The sequence below is a fragment of the Halichoeres trimaculatus genome, unplaced genomic scaffold, assembly GCF_033239565.1.
Source record: "Halichoeres trimaculatus isolate MK-OKI-2021-1 unplaced genomic scaffold, fHalTri1.1 fHalTri1_scaffold_8, whole genome shotgun sequence".
Taxonomy (NCBI): domain Eukaryota; kingdom Metazoa; phylum Chordata; class Actinopteri; order Labriformes; family Labridae; genus Halichoeres; species Halichoeres trimaculatus.
In genome coordinates, this window is record NW_027437186.1 from 7,161,460 (window position 1) to 7,180,885 (window position 19,426).

At 42.0% G+C, this 19,426-nt stretch overlaps 2 protein-coding genes across 3 annotated transcripts in view; both read right to left on the reverse strand.

Annotated features, from left to right (window-relative positions):
• Positions 1 to 1,279: 1,279 nt before the first annotated feature.
• On the reverse strand, positions 1,280 to 3,767 carry LOC141794800 (uncharacterized). Its single transcript, XM_074675325.1, has 3 exons — positions 3,531 to 3,767; positions 3,322 to 3,427; positions 1,280 to 3,227 (listed from the first exon to the last, which is right to left on the reverse strand). Exons 1-3 carry the CDS (start codon positions 3,645 to 3,647, stop codon positions 1,579 to 1,581), a joined length of 1,872 nt encoding a protein of 623 aa, XP_074531426.1. The 5' UTR covers positions 3,648 to 3,767; the 3' UTR covers positions 1,280 to 1,578.
• A 1,396-nt stretch (positions 3,768 to 5,163) lies between these two features.
• Positions 5,164 to 19,426, reverse strand: part of LOC141794799 (acetyl-coenzyme A synthetase 2-like, mitochondrial) — a 32,723-nt gene continuing 18,460 nt past the window's right edge. Inside the window, exons 9-14 of one of the 2 annotated variants that reach the window (XM_074675322.1) lie at positions 18,609 to 18,721; positions 12,571 to 12,697; positions 12,369 to 12,496; positions 12,006 to 12,069; positions 6,864 to 6,985; positions 5,164 to 6,553 (exon numbers count right to left, since the gene is read on the reverse strand). In XM_074675322.1, coding sequence (XP_074531423.1) covers positions 6,383 to 6,553; positions 6,864 to 6,985; positions 12,006 to 12,069; positions 12,369 to 12,496; positions 12,571 to 12,697; positions 18,609 to 18,721 — 725 coding nt within the window. In that variant the 3' untranslated portion in view covers positions 5,164 to 6,382. Of the gene's footprint in view, positions 6,554 to 6,863; positions 6,986 to 8,862; positions 9,063 to 12,005; positions 12,070 to 12,368; positions 12,497 to 12,570; positions 12,698 to 18,608; positions 18,722 to 19,426 lie in introns of those variants that run through there. The other variant, XM_074675323.1, reaches the window with a different exon arrangement.

The following is a 19,426-nucleotide window of genomic DNA, read 5'->3' on the forward strand; positions in this document are numbered from 1 at the left end:
AAAATATCCCCCACACCATTACACCAGCAGCAGCCTGAACCGTTGATGCAAGGCAGGATGGATCCATGCTTTCATGTTGTTGACACCAAATCCTGACCCTACCATCTGAATGTGGAGCAGAAATCCAGACTCATCAGACCAGGCAAAGTTTTTCCAATCTTCTATTGTCCAGTTTTGGTGTTGCTGTGTGAATTGTAGCCTCAGTTTCCTGTTCTTAGCTGACAGGAGGGTCACCCGGTGTGGTCTTCTGCTGCTGTAGCCCATCTGCCTCAAGGTTGGATGTGTTGTGTGTTCAGAGATGCTCTTTTTTTTTAAAAGATCTTGAAGCTATGAACCAACATTCAAATGAAAAAATGTTTGATGTCTTTCACCAGATGTATAACAGTATAAAGAATAAACGTTTTTGTGCTCTATAATCAAATTCTTCACAGTATTCTAATATTTTGCAATGCATCTGTATACTTGGAGATTTTAAAGCATGACTCTGCAAAGACAGAGGGTAATAATCAAGTACAGGAACCAGTTTGTTCTCTTCAGATTGTTAAAAAAAGAAGAAGAAACAAGGAGGTGTTTGTTTGATATTGCATCATGCTAAAAAAAATGCTAACTGGGGTAAGCTAGGTCAGAAATGTTGAAAATTCGAAACAGGAACATTTTTCTGAATCACAGCAAGGATTTGGATAATTGATCCTAATTTCAAAAAGTGTTACTGTCTTTTGGATAATTTCACCTCAAGGTAATAATACCATCTAAATGAGTTATCTAACAAATAAAAACTATTACCAAAAAAAAAAAGAAAAATCATCAGAGAAAACTAAACTTACAGTATTAACCTCAATGGAAAGTAAAGCACAGGCCGAAGACTGTTATTTCTAAAAAGAGGGGAAAAAGACTAACCAGTGTGTTATTTACAGCAGTAGATGATAATCTTCACAAAGCTGAAGTTCAGGGTCTTTTTTACTTCTAATTAACTGATAAAGTTAGGGTTTTATGTCTGTCACTAATAAACTGTGACAGTAACATACTTTCAGTGACCTAATGTAATCCCCCCAGTCTCTCTGACTGTGTGAGGTTTAGAAGATTTGAGATAAACTCGACAATGGAGAGTTTACACTTACTAAATAAATATAAAAACCTGCATCATCATATCAAGTCCTCTGACTGAACCCTGTGCAGTAAAATGTGATGTCTAGCTTCATGCACAACTCTTCAAATTTCAATCTGTGTCTTCTGGGTGCCCAAGAAAATATAAAATAATGTCCGTTTTTTTTAATCTTTTAATACGTGTCAAAAAAATCCCAACTATTTCAGTGATCTCTGCAGGGACTCAGGGTAAAAAAGCTCACACTGACATTCAAGACAAGCTCAGCTTCAGAGCAGCAACAGCTCACATCAGTTTGAGGGTCAGTGGGTTTAAATCAAGACAGTATCACAAGAAAACAAATCAAAAGAAATACTTTATCATGATCTTATTTTGCAAAATATTCAATAAATAAATAAACACTCAACCATGGATTTGAGAACATTTAACGCTCTCTTTCTGTCAGTCTGTCTGACTCTTGTCTCTTGGTGCAGCGCTCATTCACTGCACACACACTTGTGCTCCTTGAGGCTCCTCATAGAGGAGAAGCTTCTGCTGCAGACAGAGCAGCTGAACGGTTTCTGTCCCGTATGAACCAGCTGGTGAGCTTTCAGGTTGTTATTCTGACTGAACCTCTTCCCACAGATGCTGCACTCAAAAGGCTTCTCTCCACTGTGGACGCGCTTGTGCCGGAGAAGGTTTTGTGAGACGCTGAAGCTCTTCCCACAGACCTCGCAGATAAACGGCTTCTCTCCGCTGTGCGTGCGCTCGTGCAGCTTCATGCTGGCCTGTGTGGAAAAGGTTTTCTGGCACTGAGCACAGCTAAAGGGCTTTCCCTCTGAGTGGCTGCGTCTGTGTGTCTTCAGGTAGCTTAGTGAGCTGTAGCCACGCCCGCACACGTCGCAGGAAAACGCTTTGCTACCAGTGTGCAGCTGCAGATGAGTCTTCAGGATCTGGGCACTGGTGAAGCTCTTCCCACAGGTGTCACAGGTGTGAGCTCTCTGCCCATTGTGGGTCTGCTGGTGGCGTTTCAGTGAAGTTAATGAGGAGAAGTTTTTTCCACACTCGCTGCAGCTGTGCGGTTTGACACCAGTGTGGCTCTGTTCGTGTACTAACAGAGCACTGCGCTGTCTGAAGCCCTTCCCACAGGCGTTGCAGATAAACGCCCACTCACCACTGTGCATTAAACGATGCACCTTCAGGTGGCTGGCCTGAGTGAAACTGCGACTGCACACATCACAGCTGAAGGCCCGGAGGCCTGAGTGGACCAGCTGGTGACGCCGCAGGTTAGCGGATAAGCTAAAGGTCTTCCCACAGGTGTCACAGCTAAAGGCTTTCTCACCAGTGTGGACGCGACGGTGGACTGACAAGCTGCTCCTGCTGGAGAAACTCCTCTCACACTGCTCACAGGTGTGTGGCCGTTCACCTGTGTGGGTCCTCAGATGACTTTTGAGGCCGCTCTGCTGGCTGAAAGTCTTTCTGCAGATGCTGCAGGTAAATGGCTTCAGCCCCCTGTGGACAGTCAGCTGGTGGACGTGGACGCTGCGTTGTGTGGTGAATCCTTTTTCACATGTTGGACATTTGAAGGGCTTTTCCTCCTGATGGACTTTGCGGTGTGCAGACAGGTAGGCGAGTTTAGAAAACTTCTTCCCACACTCTGCACAGCTGAACTTCTCCTGTGTTTTCTGACAGCTCAGTCTGTGCTCAGGGAGGCAGCACCTTGCAGCGAGCACTTTTCCACAAGCTGAACACCTGAACGACCCTGTGAGTCGCCGCCAGCTGGACATTTGGTGCGTCCTGAGGTGGCTGCGGGTGCCGAACACCTTCCCACAGTGAGAGCACCTGTGAGGCCGCTGCTTGTTGTGCACAGTTAGCTGGTGGACTCTGACACTGCTCCGGGCAGAAAATGCTTTTCCACAGGTGGAGCAGGGGAAGGGACGCTCTCTGCTGTGGACACGCAGGTGAGCACTCAGGTTGGTCCGCCTGGAGAAAGTGCGGCTGCAGATGCTGCAGCTGAAAGACTGTTTGTGGCTCACAGCACGTGTCTGCTCTGTTGGTGGGGGATTACCTCCAGGAGATTGTTTACCCACCTCCTCCTGAGTGTCTCCTTCAGCTGCGGGGAGCAGGGGGTCCTGAAGAGGCTCTTCTGCAGACACAGACGTGATAACAGTGAGGGGGACAAACACAGACGCTGTGAGCCTCCACCCATAACAACATGGAGGATTATTAAAGGTTCTTACCCCCCTCCAGCTGCCTGTTGTTCAGCTCCTGGTAGTCCTCCAGCAGCCTCCTCAGCTGCTGCAGCAGAGCAGCACAGAGACTCCTCATCACAGCCTGCAGCTGCTCCTGCACCGCGCACACACACAACAAAACTATGATTTCCACCACACACTTTACGAGTTTATATGTACAAACAAATAAATGCACAGTAACGTTGTTTTGGTCTGACCTCGGTCTGTGAGTCTCCCTCAGGACGAACTTTCAGTCTCTGACAGACCTCCGTCACAGCGGTCATCATGAACTCCTCAAAGATGACCGACACCAGTTTCTCCACAGAGGAAGGCATTATACTCACACCCTGCTCAAGCTCAATTCGTTATTATTTAAAGAAAAAATACAAACAAAACATACTGGGCGTAAAGTCTGGACTCCAGTCGGCCATTGCCGGGTGATTTGCGACAGGGCACAGTAGCTGACGGCAGGTCTCAGGGGAAAGAAGAAGGTGAAGCCTCCCGTTCGCCCTCTCTTGGCGGGAGGTCAGAAGTACAACAACAATTGCTAAAGTAATCCTTTGGAGCGACTGTAATTTCCCCGTGTACTCAGAGCAGAGCAGCAGGTACATTGGTACTGAGCGTATACCTTGAATATACCTGAAAAACCCTACAATGGCAGCATCGCTTCACAATTTCGATGGCTCCTTTGTTATGTGTAAACTCTGTGATGCATACTGAAGCTTGTGTCAAGATTATTTTTTACGTGTTCTTTTGAGAGCATAAAACAAAGTTCTATTTTATTTTAATTTTTGTTTATACAATGTTAGTATTTTTTTATAAGGTAACAGACATGTCCACTCCAATGGAAAAAGGAGCGTTTTGTTGTTATTATTATTTATTTATTTTTCGAAATTCCATGAATAATTATTTCTTTTAAGCTATGTAGACCATTTTAACATATTTCCACACATTTTAACTTTATGTTGAAAATATACCTGGTATTGTATGGTGTTACTACACTACAGTGGACAATAAACTGCTTATTTGCAACAAAGCATTCAACAGTATATATATATATATATATATATATATATATATATATATATATATATATATATATATATATATATATATATATATATATATATATATATATATATATATATATAATAAATAAATAAAATATAAAAACGTGAAGAATTAACATTACACCATAATTTGCATTAGTTGGGGTTTAGAGGCACAGTATAAATACTAGACTGTATTATTTCAGCTACAGGCATAATCATTGTCATGACAACCAGCCATGAAAGCACTTTCATCAATACTGAGTTAACAATAATTACTCATTTTGAAATACGATAGTTATTCATTTAGTAACTACTAAAAACAATCATGTTAAACAAATGAGACAGCTTAATTTTCTATTAGCAGTAAAATGATTTACTTCATAACACTAAATCATAGACAGCTATCTTTTCATCTACAGTACAATTCCTGCAGCTAAATAAAAACAGAAAAACAGAAATGTGTTGGCTATTATTACCAAAAACTTGAATATTATCGTGAAAGTCCGTTATCTTTCCATTTAGATAGACAGCAAAAGATTGCCTCCGTAAAAACAAGCTTCCAATTTAGCTCTTCATTCATCAAGTTCTCTCCCCAGAGCCTTGAAAACAGTGGTTCCCTAAGAGGGGCTAGTAGCTAGTTAGCTGGGTTTTAAAATGCCTCCCAAAATCAAAAACTCATTACAGCGCTCACAGCAGGGCCTGGAGTCCTGACTCATAGCCTAACACCTCCATGTATTAATGACCCAGACAACAGAGTTTACACTGATCAGTAAAAGTTTATTTATGTGTTCGATCAGACAAATCAGCTGCAAACTGTTAATCTATAAAACTCTGTTTCTGCAAAAATTGTGTTCAATAAAAACTCAAGCAACAGAAATCAAATGATGCAGATATTACAGCACTGAACCTAAAATATGACATGAAATCTAAAATGTTTAAATGTGGTTAATAATTGTTTTATTATATAATGATAAGACTTCATTTTGAACAGTTTTAATGATTTTTTTTTCATTCAGTGAGAATAAAGGAGCAAAGGATTATGGGTTCATCCCAGTTTGCTACCATGAATACAGATAACATCAAAGTGAGGTCACAGTTCAGCACACAGAGAACAGGGCTGAGTCACATTTTCATGGCGTTTTCTGTGAGGCCATGTTTTCAAATGTTCTGTAACATCTCATAGTTTCTATCCAGGAGAGCTGTGAGTCTTAAGGTAAAGGTGCTATCAGTCTGCAGATTTAAAATGTCTTGTACTCTTTAATCAGCTCCTCTCAGGTCATAGAGACCAGAGTTTTCTTTATGGGTTCATGTTATCCTGACCAGAAACTGTATGAAATGTTTGTTGACTTCACAGCCCTTGAAAAGTAAAGCCAAAACCTGAGGTCCCGCTGCTGGCCAACTTAAATATGGGTCAAGGATACCTTGTTTCTGTATTATAGTTAGTTCTTCTCATGCTGATTTATGTCGTGGTGTTCCTTTTTCAGACAATATCAGTTATTTGATGGTCAAAAAGGTCTACAACACCATGACTGACAGCTTGGTTGGTTAACCAATGAGGTTCCTGCAGCCCTGTGGAGACCAGATAATAAGAGTTGAGCAGTGAGAGGAGACGTAACGAACACTAACACCAACGCAGCTGAACTTTCCATAAGTGTGAGAGTCTGTTCTGCTGCAGACTGAACCCACCTGAAGGAGCTGTGGCGTGCAATCACAAAGGTAACTGTGAGTTTGTTAGAGGTAGAGGTAAGTTCTACATGTGAAGGGGTTTTGGCTTCACTTTTGTCCAACAGGTAGAGATGGAGGCATGTTGTCCACCTTTTTGTTCGGTCAACAGCAGGAATTTGTGGGGGCTTAAAGTCTGCACATACCTTGTAGCAACTTAACAGACACAGGGCCCACCTGAGAAATTATGACATCACCTTGATCTCTTTTGCTGGGCCCCCGTCCCCCCTATGCTCAATACAGTTTCCAAGGACAGGAAGTTCTTCCCCCAATCTACAGTTTCTTTTTTTCAACTGTTATTCTTTCTGTTTCCTGTAGAGCTTGTGAGCCTCAATGATCTCTTTGACCACAGTCGGATCATCCAGAGTCGACACATCACCGAGGTCTCCGGTAGTTTCCATGGCTACCTGTCGAAGGATCCGCCTCATGATCTTCCCAGAACGGGTCTTTGGGAGCCGCTTCACCACCTAAGGGTTAAACGAGTGTCAGACACCAGGGATTCACCCTCCTCAGATTAAGAAGTTTCTGTTTGAGATATCATTTGTCTCATAGTAATATTGTCTGTCATATTTCAAAACTTTTCAGAAAGAAGAAAAATCACATATAAATGCATATTTATTATTTTTTATCACTCTTTATAGTAAAATGTGTATATCATCTTTATCTTTATTGTTAACATTTATTTCATTTAAATTTCTTTGACTTAGGCAATTGTACCATGAGGCAAACAATATGATTATCTGTTTCTATGGTAACCAGAGGTGGGCGGGCTCTCACCAGGAAGTGCTCAGGGACGGCATATTTGGCGATTTTTGTGGAAACCAGCTCTCTGAGCTCCTGCAGGATGGCAGGGGGGTCATCAGAAAAGTCCTCCTTCAGGACCACAAAGGCAAATGGTACTACACACACACACACACACACACACACACACACACACACACACACACACACACACACACACACACACACACACACACACACACACACACACAAACACAGACAAATTAATCCGTTATCCGTTATCTTCAGTTTTTATAACTTATTTTATGTAACCAAAAAAAGATAGAGAGCTAAGGAGAAATGAAAAGTGAGGAAGACAGAGGAAGGAGAGAGAAAAGAGAGGGAGAGGAAAAGGGAAGAAAAAGACAGAAAAGCAAAGGTAGAGATAGAGAGAGAAAGGATGAAAGAGATAGAGAGAATTAGAGAAGGGAGATAAGAAAGAAAGAAAGAAAGAAAGAAAGAAAGAAAGAAAGAAAGAAAGACAGAAAGAAAGAAAGAAAGAAAGAAAGAAAGAAAGACAGAAAGACAGAAAGAAAGAAAGAAAGAAAGAAAGAAAGAAAGAAAGAAAGAAAGAAAGAAAAACTTTTTTGACTTTTCAAACAACTTTAATTATGAGACTTTCTGATACAAAGCCATTAGAAATCTATGTCATTGCACAATTAAGAGAAATAAATAAAGATGCACACTTGCATGCACACACACACATACACTCACAACACTCAGAGGGGTCCATCGTTCAAACTGAATCTGATCAGTCGACACACTTTGTTCTTTCCGCTTTCCGCTTTCTTTTCCTACTTTGGTCCAAAGACAAAAAGAGGAAATGTAAAAACTTCTCCCAAACACCCCACCCACTCCTGCAACACTTAAAAAAGAGCAGGACACTAAGTGGTCTAATGTCTCCACTTGTGGACAGAGGGGACAACCCTCCCCAGTGCTTGGGTTCAGGTGAGCTATGTATCTGTTCGTAGCTAAAGCTCCATGTATAATCCTCCACTGGATGTCAGCCATACGTTTCTCTACAATAGGCTTAAACAGGTCCTACCAGCTACCTCCAGGGGAAGAGTCCGACCCAAAAACCTCAGACAGAGAAGCTTTGGTCAAGCTGCATCCCTCCACAAGAGCTAAAGGAACCCAGAGCTGGAGTCCTAAGAGTTAACAGGTACCTGTTCTCCTCTCTCCACTCCCCAATAGTAGGACTCACACACAGGGAAGGAAATACGTAATCACATCCTCCCCTCCAGAAAGAAAGAAAGAAAGAAAGAAAGAAAGAAAGAAAGAAAGAAAGAAAGACAGAAAGAAAGAAAGAAAGAAAGAAAGAAAGAAAGAAAGAAAGAAAGAAAGAAAGACAGAAAGAAAGAAAGAAAGAAAGAGCACATGCTATTTCATTTTATGATTGTATTCAGGTGAAGTGTCCATTTGTTTTGGTCTCTATGCCCCCAAGCAACAATTCAGGCCTGCACAAATTTTAAGGGTTTTATCTGAGATAATTTTGGTATGACAAACAATATTTTTTTAATGGATTTTTCAAGTTAACTTAATTCCAAAAATGTGCATTTTAAGTGAAGTCTCTGTGTCACATTTCCTTTCTGAATTAATTTGAGTTTGTGTTGTGTCTGTTTCCTTATTCTGTTCAGTAGATATCTGACTTCTGTGTTTCAGGGTAAAGTCCTTGTTTTATATTTTAAGCACTTTGTGGCTTCCTTATGACCATAATAGCTCATTCATAACAAGTGATTCAATCATTTAACAAGTATAAACAAAGAGTTAGTTCACAACTTATAGAGGGTCATATTATTTAGTATTAAAACATTTAAAACTGTGTTTGTACATGACTTGCAAATGAGTATTAATTTTTGAATAATGCTTTACAGATGATGAGTTAACCCTTAACTAATGCTTAATGCTAAAAAGCAAGTAGTCATGATGTTATCATGTTACTTATATTTTAAACAGATTAATGTAGTGAGTGTACCATAGGAAAAAAAATATGAACTGGCCTTTTTAACCACAAGAAACATGTAAAGAACCAACAAACAAGATGAAAATGTGGCAGACTGATAATGTTAAGGTAAAAAGTCCCTGAAAGGGGTGAGATATGTTGCTGCGAGGAGTGTTTTTAGCCAGCTTCATGGAATACCCCCCTTGTCTGCTGTGTCTCTCTGTTATTCTGCATTTGAGTCTCTGATCTGCTCCCTGACAAGAAAGAGAGAAGAAAGTAAAGACAGAGAGGGAAGAGAGGATGTAAGAGAAAGAAAAAACGAGGAAGAAAAGAAATAGTTAGAAAAAAACTGAAAGCAAGAGAAGAAAGGAAAGGAAAAATAAGAAAGAGAACGTAAGACAATGGAGAGACAGGAAGAAAGATATTGATCTTTGTCAAATTAAGATGCAGTTCTCTGGCAGACCAGCAGGGGGAAGCAGAGTAACATGAACCATTTTCCAGTCTCATCTCAGTCTGTGTGGTTTCCATCTGAATATCTGTCTGATGGATATAAAAACACACAACTCAGAGCCCGAACCATACTCATGTCTTTGTAGCCTGTACAAATGTGTTATTCTTTCAGGCAGGAAAAGGTGACACAGGGATGAACTAATGTGGAAAAAGGAGGACAACACAATGCTATGCACTTTTATTTGGAAGTCTTGAGACTTTCATTTTCAATCCCTATTTCTTTTAGATTACCATTGTGTTTGTATATATGTATAAAAAGAAAGGCACAACAGAGGATGATGGGAGTTCAGGTGGGTATTCCACAAAGCTGGCTAAAAAAGGCCGGGCTATCGCCGGTAAGCGTGGCTTGAATAAGCAGCCACTTTAATCTAACTCGTTCCACTTACAAGGCTCAACTGATTTTCAGAGACACTTATTCGAGCCAGGCTGATCCAAGCTGCGGCTCAGCGTGCGTCTGTAGTAGATAAAAAGCCCCGTCATGTTGATTGTCGAAATGACGAAATTATATCAAAACCAAGAGCGTAGACATTTTTCCTCAGCAGAGAAAAAACTCCTCATGGAGTCGTGATGACTTCAAAGGGAAAATCACATAAAAGGGTAACACAGTGGCAATTAATAAAGCCAGAGAGGCTGCTGGTGCAATACCATGCTTATGTAGACCTGTGTCAAAACAGCCAATGACTGTTTTCCAAACCTCCTACTACACTAGCAATGCCCACTGTTTTGGCTGAAATTCAGTCTGTAGTAGTCAATGTGCGAAAACTTGCAAAATCGGCAGTACACTAAAAACCCCCAGATGTCCCACTGATCCAGGAATATAAATATATATATATATATATATATATATATGGGCATGGATGAAACCGCATAGTTTGTTTTGTAGATTTTGTGTGATGTGATGCTGGTATTCACTATTTCAGTCTAATTCATGTTCGAACGGACCACTGGTAAAAGGAAGGTATTCTCTCATGGGAAACTGTGGCTGTTGTCACCTTTTATTTTCTATAAGACAATTTCTGCCTCTGTGAAAGGTACATCCTCAAATGCGCTGGGACACATCATCTGTAACGTGCCTGAGGTCATCAGAAAATTAGGGTCTTTCAACATCAGACGTCCTCCCTCAGGTGACCCAGCCAGGGTTGATCAGACCCTGGCTTGTGTCCCAGCAGCACTGGTCCACTGATCTCTCCTCCTGATCCAAAGCCATCGGGAGGCTCCCTCTGCTGTCTCCATGGTTTTCTTTATGGCTCTCCTTTTTGCAGCCCCTGTGATGCCCAGCAGGGAGTCGACTTTGCACAGAGATCGACCAGTGAAGCCTCTGCACCCCACTTCGATGGGCTCTCAGCATGCTCTCCAGCCCCTTGCCTGGCACTGCTCCACCAGCTCCTGGTACCTGGAATGCTTCCTTTCATTTGCCTCCTCGATGCCGTCCTCCCAGGGCACTGTCAGCTCTATCAGTAGGACTTGCCTTGAAGAGACCGAGGAAAGCATGATGTCTGGCCTTAAGGATGTTGTCGTTGTGTGGGCCGGGAACTTCAGCTGCTTGCCCAAGTCTACCCTCAGGTCCCAGTCTGTTGCTGACTGAAAGAGGCTGGTTGCTGCTTTGGGTTGTGGTATGGGCTGCACTCCCGCCTTGACGAAGGCGATGCTCCTGTTGTCGTGGTGTTGGTTGGAGTTCAAGTGGGTTACTGAGCTGGATATGGCTATGGCAGCTGCCTTCAACACTTGGTCGTGCCACCAGCAATAGCAGCCCTCCGCCAGTCCTTTTGGGCAATTGCCGAGGATGTGCTCAAGTGAACCTCTCCCAGCACATAGCCAGCATGCTGGCAAGTCACTCTTGCCCCAGAGGTGTAGATTTGCAGGGCTGGGTAGGACGTCGTACACAGCCAGGACCTTGAATTTCTGCCTGCCAGATCTTTTTATCTTTAATCTTCTATTCTGTTATGTGTTGACTGTACTTATAGGGTGTCAGAAGAAAGAAAATCAGATATTTTCAAATAGTTACCACTGGTGGAATCAAATCCACGACGCAGTGAAAATACAACTATGTATAATCTACTGGCCCACACTCTAACCACTCAGCCACTGACTTTCCTGCATCAGCAGCAAACAGTGCAGTATCTCACATCTCTTGATTCATGGTTATTCCAGTCTTGTATGACAGGGGTGATACACCTGTCAAAGGATAATGCAGGTGCCGTAAGGCAAGCTCAGGGAGGACGGAAACCTCCTGTGGAGCTGAAGGACAAAAGCTCGCTTGATCTTGATTTTCAGTATGAATATGGACCGTGAAAGCGGAGCCTCACGATCCTTCTGACTTTTTTGGGTTTAAAGCAGGAGGTGTCAGAAAAGTTACCAAAAGGTCTCAGTTTATGTTTCCGAACAAGAACATAATTCATTACAGTTCTAGATTAACTTAATGTGACATATGCAGTTCACAAGACGTCTTTTAGAAGCCTGTTGGACCTTTTCTGAGACGCAGCTAAGGTAAGCCTGACCGCAAGCCTGACCGGGACCAGGCTTGTAGCGCTGGCTAATTTACCATGGTTACCAAGCCACTCTAGCCCTAAGCCTCGTTTGTGGAACCCAACTCTCACTAAAATTAACGAGGCTAACCAAAATAAGCCAGGCTTTGAACTAAGCCAGCATCGTGGAATACCCCCCAGGTGTGTCACCTGAGCCCATACCTTCTCCTTTGATGTCGTGTGGGAAACCAATCACAGCAGTTTCAGGAACAGCCGGGTGTTCGTCCTGAAACACAAACAAAACCATTAAATGAAAATTGTGCCATTGATAATAATAATAAACATAAAATTACATTGACATTGAACTTTGTCTAGCTAGTTGTACGTGAATACATTTCTTAGTTTACCACTGCAGCAGGAACGTTAAATACGGATTTCAACGATGAAATCAAGTTAACATGAATAAAAAACACAAATATCCTTTTTTAAAAAGCTGATGTTGCTTGAAGGTGACCTGTTTTGCTTCACCTTTACTTCAACTTTCCGAAACCCAAAACGGGTCTCTGTAAAGGATAGGAGTCTCACCAGAGCATCCTCAATCTCCGCCGTCCCAAGACGATGCCCGCTGACGTTGATGACATCGTCCATCCGTCCTGTTATCTGGTAGTACCCGTCTTCTGACCGATGTGCTCCATCACCAGTGAAATAACAACCTGAGAGGATAAAATAAAGTGTAAAAAAACAAGCTCATGAAACAAATAACTGCAGCTTGTTTTATTTCACTGACCAGGATATGGCTTAAAATAAGCATCAACAAATCTCTGGTGGTCTCCGTAGATGCTCCGAGCCATCCCCGGCCACGGCTGGCTGATACACAGAGCTCCAGAGACAGAGTTACCGGACACAGGCTCACCCTGAAAATCACAGTGACACAAGTTAAAGTCACATCATACAGAATAAAAGTGATATCACACAAACACAAGTGTAGCTCACTATGAACTAACCTAATACTAATACATTATCGATTCACATTCTCTTAGTGGAGAAGCCTTTTTTTGCAATGACAGCTTCCAGACGCTTCTTGAATGTTTTAACTAATCGCCCACACTGCTCAGGTGTGATTTTGGTCCATTCCTCTGCACAGATTGTCTTTAAATCTTGAATATTCTTTGGTGCCCTCTGGTGAACCCTTTTCTTTAGTTCTTTCCACAAATTTTCAATTGGATTTAAGTCAGGTGATTGACCTGGCCATTCTAACATTTGAGAGTCAACTTTGCCGTGTGCTTTGGATCATTGTCCTGCTGGAAGGTCCAGCTACGTCTCATCTTCATCATCCTGGTGGATGGCAGCAGATTCATATCCAGAATTTCCCCATACATGGCTCCATTCATTGCTCCATCAGTTATATGAAGCTTGTTTTTGGTGATGTGCAGTGCCATTTCTCCTCCGAACATGGTTATGTAGAATGACAGCCGAAAAGTTCAATCTTGGTCTCATCTGACCAGACAACATTCTCCCAGTATTCTACAGGCTTGTCAAGATACTGTTAGCAAACTTTAAGTGAGCTTCTACATGCCTTTTCTTGAGGAATGGAGTCTTGTGGGCTGAGCCTCCATAGATACCATGGTGGTGGAGTGCATTGCCTATTGTTTTCTCTGTAACAATTGTACCTGCTGCCTCCAAGTCTTTCTGTAGCACTTTCAGGGTGGTCCTTTGCTCGTTGAGAATCTTCTGACTATCTTTCCGACTCCCTGGTCAGAAATCTTGCAAGGAGCTCCTGTGCGTGGCCTGTTGATGGTGAGGTGGTGCTTCTTCCACTTGCGAATAGTGGCCCTAACGGTGCTTGAGTCTGTATCGTAGTGATACCTGATACCAGAACTGAATCTGTGCATCCCTACTGCTGCCCACTGCTTGTTGACAAAAACTCCAAGAGCAATGGCCGACAGTTGTCTTAGGATGTACCATCTAAAGTGGTGCCTCGTAAGAATCCTTGGGTCTAGTTGGTTGGTCATAGTACCAATAGTAATAATAATAATGATAATAATAATACTAGTGATAATAACTTTATTTGTATAGCACTTTTAAAAACAAAGTTTACAAAGTGCTTTGACAAACAGTCAGGACATAAAAACACGAGGGATCACAAGCTTCAGCACAAAGAAAATGAAACAAAAGGCTTTGTCCATTACTAGTACTAGACTAGTACTAGACACAGGGGTTTCCCTTCTTTAACCCTCACAAAGGATCTGAGTTTCTCTACTTGTTCCTGAAACAGTAAAACTACAAGTTAGTTCGTACCACTTGCACAGAGCCAGACAGGACCTATTATGAGAAGCAGGCTCGCGTTGTGTGTAAATACTGTGGCTGTCACACTGAGACAGAGAATGAGGTCGGTGCTAAGTGGTACAAATGAAATCCAGCACAAACTGTCTATTAATCACATAAGGACTGTGTTCATCAGCATAGAGAGCTGTAAATGTTAACTCTGAGAGGATTGGAATAAAAGTGAAGTGACCTCCAACGAGGATGAAGTGGGAAATCAAAGGAGGCCTAATGAAATCTAATCTAGACTCAGTAACCAGTGATGATGAAACCCAGCAGATTAGAGCTCTTTAACTGAGGGGGGGAAATGGGGAAACTAGCGGATAATTAATTTGGGGGAGCAGCGATCACTCCAACTGAGCCTGAAAGTCTGTTAATCAAAGCAAACATATGCTGCTGGGCTGTTTTAATTGAAAGATTAAACTTAGAAAGAGAGAGGGTATCATTGGAAGGATCGTTTGACCTCTTACAACCAAAGATCAAGTAGGGTTAATGAAAAGCAGAGATTGATGTTGGATCGCATCTGAAGCAGACCGAGGAAGGAAGGAAAAACACAAGCTCTGGACAGTCTCTCTGTCCGTGACTCTCACAGTTTCTCCATGATTTAGACACTGTTCATCTGTCACATGCTCATCATGGATACTTTCTTTTCACCTTTTTAAACAGAAAACAAATGCAGGGCCAAAACAAGAACTAAAAGACCTAATTTACAGGACTTATCTGTGCCTCCAACAGCTAACAAGAAGTGATCAAAACTCTGGCTAAGACGTCTAAGAAACCCTTTAGCGAGGACCACGTCAAGACTAAAACAAATCCAATGAGACATAAGAGACCACAAAGAGTAAGACACTTAAAATAATCAGTGAAGGAATCAAAATGACTTGCAAAAGATGCAAAAAAGGCCACAAAGAGACAAAAAACAACAGTTGACATGTCTATGAAAAGAACCAAAACAACTTGAAAGATTGAACTGGAAATAAACTTATGAACAAATCCAAAAAGTTGCAAAATGGCTTCAGAGATTAGCAAGAATACAGCAAAGAGACATCCTTAAAACACCTCCATTGGCTCTATGACGGGCCAATGGGATTTTTTTTAAGATGCTGGGGACGAGCTGTTTTAACTGGACTGCCTCACCACCTTCCAGCCTGGAGTCTCACACATACGGTTGTGAAGACATGACTGTTAAACCAGGCGTGTGTTTGTTTTGGGACAAATTTTCTTTGTTCAAGACAACTTTTTACTGGATACAACGCATCGAGGTAAGGTATTTACCAGTACAGTTACGTAGCGCTAAGGTTTAAAGCGTGACATCAAGCAAGTTTGTACCGTATGTCAGTAGCCGGCCAAATGTAGCGCTACTAGCAGGCCTGTGCTATGGCGTATCCCTTGGCTAGTGTGACAACAAGCAAATGTCAGTTCATACTGTAGTTTGGTCGCTGTCCATATGTAGCGCTGACAGCCCGGTGCTGTGAGACATGTCTGTTACGTGTAACTTTAGTGAATCCTGGTTATGTCCTGCCAGTCATCTACCAATCAGAGCTAATGTAACCTCACTCTTCATTTTACTGATACACTTTCAAGTTTGGACAGGCCACTGCAGCAGGCACATGCAGATGTAGGGGTGGAGGGTGCTTGAGCACCTGCCCCTTTTCCCCCTCGATGCCCAAAGTGCCCTGTTGTCTAATTGATGAGGTTTTTTTTGTTTGTTTGTTTTTTTTTGTAAGTGTGCGTGAGAAAACCTGGCTGTGTTGCCCAAAAAAAATCTAATATTAAATTAAATTAAAATAATTTAGATTTAGCTTGTTCGGTCACATAATCCACAACCTGCCCTGATCTGACGTGCCCTGAGCAAAGCGCCGCCCTGTCTGTAATTACCGATGCTGCTGTCGATGGGCAGGAGAATCAACTGGTCTGATGAGAAGGTTTTACAGTGGTAGCATATAGTTTGTGCACAATTTCTTCTTGCAAGTTGACTGAAGTTAAAGTGAGCAATAAGCATCCTCTGTCTCAACAACTGTTGAACATTCATTCTCCAAAGCTGGTAAAAAAAAAAACTTTGCTCTGAGAAGAGGTTGTCTGAGCTTCTTTTATTGGCAATTGGGAAGGAAATTCCAGTCAACCTCAGTGAAGTCACTGACATTTTTCAGAGCATGGGGAACAGGAAGTTGCTGTTATAACTGCAGCATGGTAAAATGTCACTGTGATGTGTAATAAACACAACACAGAAAGACACTGACCAACAGACACATAGAGACACACATACACACCTCCTCTATTCTCTTTCTCCAAATATTCATGTTCCCCTTTATATTTAAAACAGTCATTTAGTGTGTTATTTTGGTGTGAAATCAAAAATAAAGCAGTGAAATCAAAGTAATGAGGTTTCATAACTGCTTCATTTTTGTCCTTCAATTTGATTAAAATGGAAAGCCTGGTCCCTATCAACAGTCTGACAGATCAGTCACAGGGAGCCATTTTCAGTGCTGTTTATCTTTGCATCTTGTCATGATCACATAACACTTGTTTAATCAGCTACTATTTCATCCATGCTCTTTTTAATTTCTACACTCAGATGAATACAGCCCACTTTCAACAAAATCAGCACCAGCCCCCTCCTCACCAACCCCTCAACAGAGGCTGCTCAGTGTCCTCAGCCATCAGATGAAACATACACTACTTTTGCTTTCCACTGGCATCTCAGAAATTTCTGAGGTGTTGGACCATGATATGGTACGTTGTGACTCTGTTACATTCTTTATGAATGTGGGTTGCTACAATTCAGCCAGTTATATTGTAAGGTATGTACTTTCTGTCTGGCATCTTAACTTTGTGCTCCATGTGCCCCCTTTTTAACTTCGAGCACCTGCCCCTCCTTTGCACGTCCCTGCCCTGCAGAATCACTGCTGCATGTAGATTGGAATGGACAATAGCACGAACAGATTGGCCCCTGTGTTAGCCTTTATCTCTCTCCTGTTTCTCTTTCTTCTGCTCTTCTGTCCTTTTTCTGTCTGACAGTTACGCTCCAGTGTCCACCATCACTACAAAATTAATCACAGAAATTGTTTCCAGCAGAGAAAAACACAGATCTTTCCATTCACTTCTAAACTTAGGTGTGGTGTTGTCATAGAAACTTAGCTTGCCGTTAATCAGTCTGGTCCTGCTCAACCCGGTCAGGAAGCTAAGAATTAGCATTTCAAAATAACCTATATTGGGGCTGATAATATGATTTTAAAGTGTGGATTACGATCAGACATATATCTAGAAGGAAGACCTTTTCAAGATCACTTTGAAAATTCCTCACAGCCCCTTTAAGACACCAAATACTCCCAGCAGTACTCCTGCAAAGAAAATTTGAAGCTGGGCTCACACTAAAAGAATCAAGGTCAACCCTGGCCCAATTTTCCACTTAGACGACTAAAATCAAAGTGAGGCTGAATTTTAGTCTGATCAAGCATTTTTTGCCAACAGTGTACAAGGAAGCCAATTAAAGCTCTATGTGCTGCTCGTGAGAGGCTGCATGATTTTTTTGCATGTCAGAAGATTCCTCTCGCACAAAGAAAACAGGGTAACAAAGCCATTTCCAAATCACCTTTCGCCTGAAAGGCAGCCTGGAGCATGAACATCAGACAGACAGCGACAGAAAAAGGGCTTCAGCTGCAACATAACATGATGGCAAAAAGCCGTAGCAAATCATAACAAAGAACAAACAAAATCCTTACAGTGATGCGCAAATAACCACAGTCAAAATAATGACCACAAAAAAAAGCAAAACATCTGAAAAAAAAGGTTTAAAATGACGACAAAGAGTGTGTGAAAATGTCTGAAGAAATTTCAGATGAGCCATGCTGCAGCACTCAGGGGTATGATGTGTCGCCTGTTTATCTAATCATAGCTGTATGTGTTTTAGACAGTATGTAACTGTGATTCCCTGACCCGTGGAGTTCCTCAAGGCTCGATCCTCGAACCTCTCATATTCCTTCATATTCGGTCACACTATCATTCAGTTTAGCTGGTGTTGCCTTTACATGCTTTTTGTTCTGCTGTGTTGAAACCACAACTAAATCTTTATAGGAGAAGACTTGTGTCAGAAGAGGATACATGACGTAACAGCTGCAACCTGGCTCACTGTCAGCAAAGAAAGCTAAAAAAAAAAAAAAAGAGACGCTTATCAAAAGAAAAATGCAAGTCTTTTAAAATGACTGACTTTCTGTGAAGCTTCGCTCCTGTGGACAAACAACCTATGCCTGCCAACTCTCACGCATCGAGTTTCAGCTAACTGCAGGGACTGAATGTTTGTATACGGTAAGCAGATGGGTGATGGAGATCTTTTGTCTCAGCTGTGGACAAGAGCACAACAGCTATCCTTACTTTGGATGTGTTTGCAAATTGTGGTAAGTTTGGAGCATGCTAAAGGTATTAAATGTATCTTTTTTTTGCTTAAAGAAGGCCGAAAACATTCAAACCACATTTGCAGGCAGTGTGACTTTGTGTTTGGGTTACCTTCTCTCCCATGAGAACCGGCTGAATGCCAAAAAATGGCCTCATGGCCATTGCTGGAATGATGGGTGCTCCTTCCTCTGCAGGGTGGGGGGCGATACACACCCCTCCAGTCTCTACAGCAGGGAGAGGAAGAGGAAAAAAAACAAAAAAACAATCAGCTTTAGAGAGAAAGATAGAAATTTACTGTGTGATGCTGATTCAAATCCAAAATATATAATGATAATCAAAGGTCCCATATTATGCAAAAATCACTTTATTAAGTCTGATAGTGAAATTTGTGGGTCTTTGGCTTTCCTCCCAGCCCACAAAATGTGATATTTAATTACACACCTGTACTTAGTAGTGCTTGTGAACGTCAAATCCTGACTTAAAACAAGCTGCTTGGATTTTGGGGATTTGCCGACGTCAGCGATTCCCCTTTTTTGACCAACCAGGAGCAAGTCTGACCTGAAATCTGATTGGTCCACCTGAGCAGATACCCCCACCCCCTCCCCGCCTACTTCCTTCCCCTCTGCTGGAGAGAAATCTCCCCAGCAGCAGGGAGGAGAATGCCAAAGATGAAGAGCCATCACTCCTCTGTTTTTGGCTATAAACAGCCACATAGTTCCATGCACAAGCTTCCCATCTCAGAAGAAGACAAGACTAAGTGGCTAGAGTTCATTTATCAAGGAAATGTGCCAGCTACACTCAGTAAAACTGTGCATGTGTGTGCTAGTCACTTCACGACAAACTGCTTTTCCAACTTTGGACAGTACAACAGAGGGCTAGAGAATAAACTGGTCCTGAATCCAGGCGCATTACCAACCATCCGCCAACAA

Coding starts and splice junctions, on each gene's coding strand:
- LOC141794800 (XM_074675325.1), bottom strand. CDS start 3,647: ATGCCTTCCTCTGTGGAGAAACTGGTGTCGGTCATCTTTGAGGAGTTC. Junction 3,428..3,530: donor AGGGAGACTCACAGACCGAG/GTCAGACCAAAA, acceptor TGCGCGGTGCAG/GAGCAGCTGCAGGCTGTGAT. Junction 3,228..3,321: donor CAACAGGCAGCTGGAGGGGG/GTAAGAACCTTT, acceptor CTGTGTCTGCAG/AAGAGCCTCTTCAGGACCCC.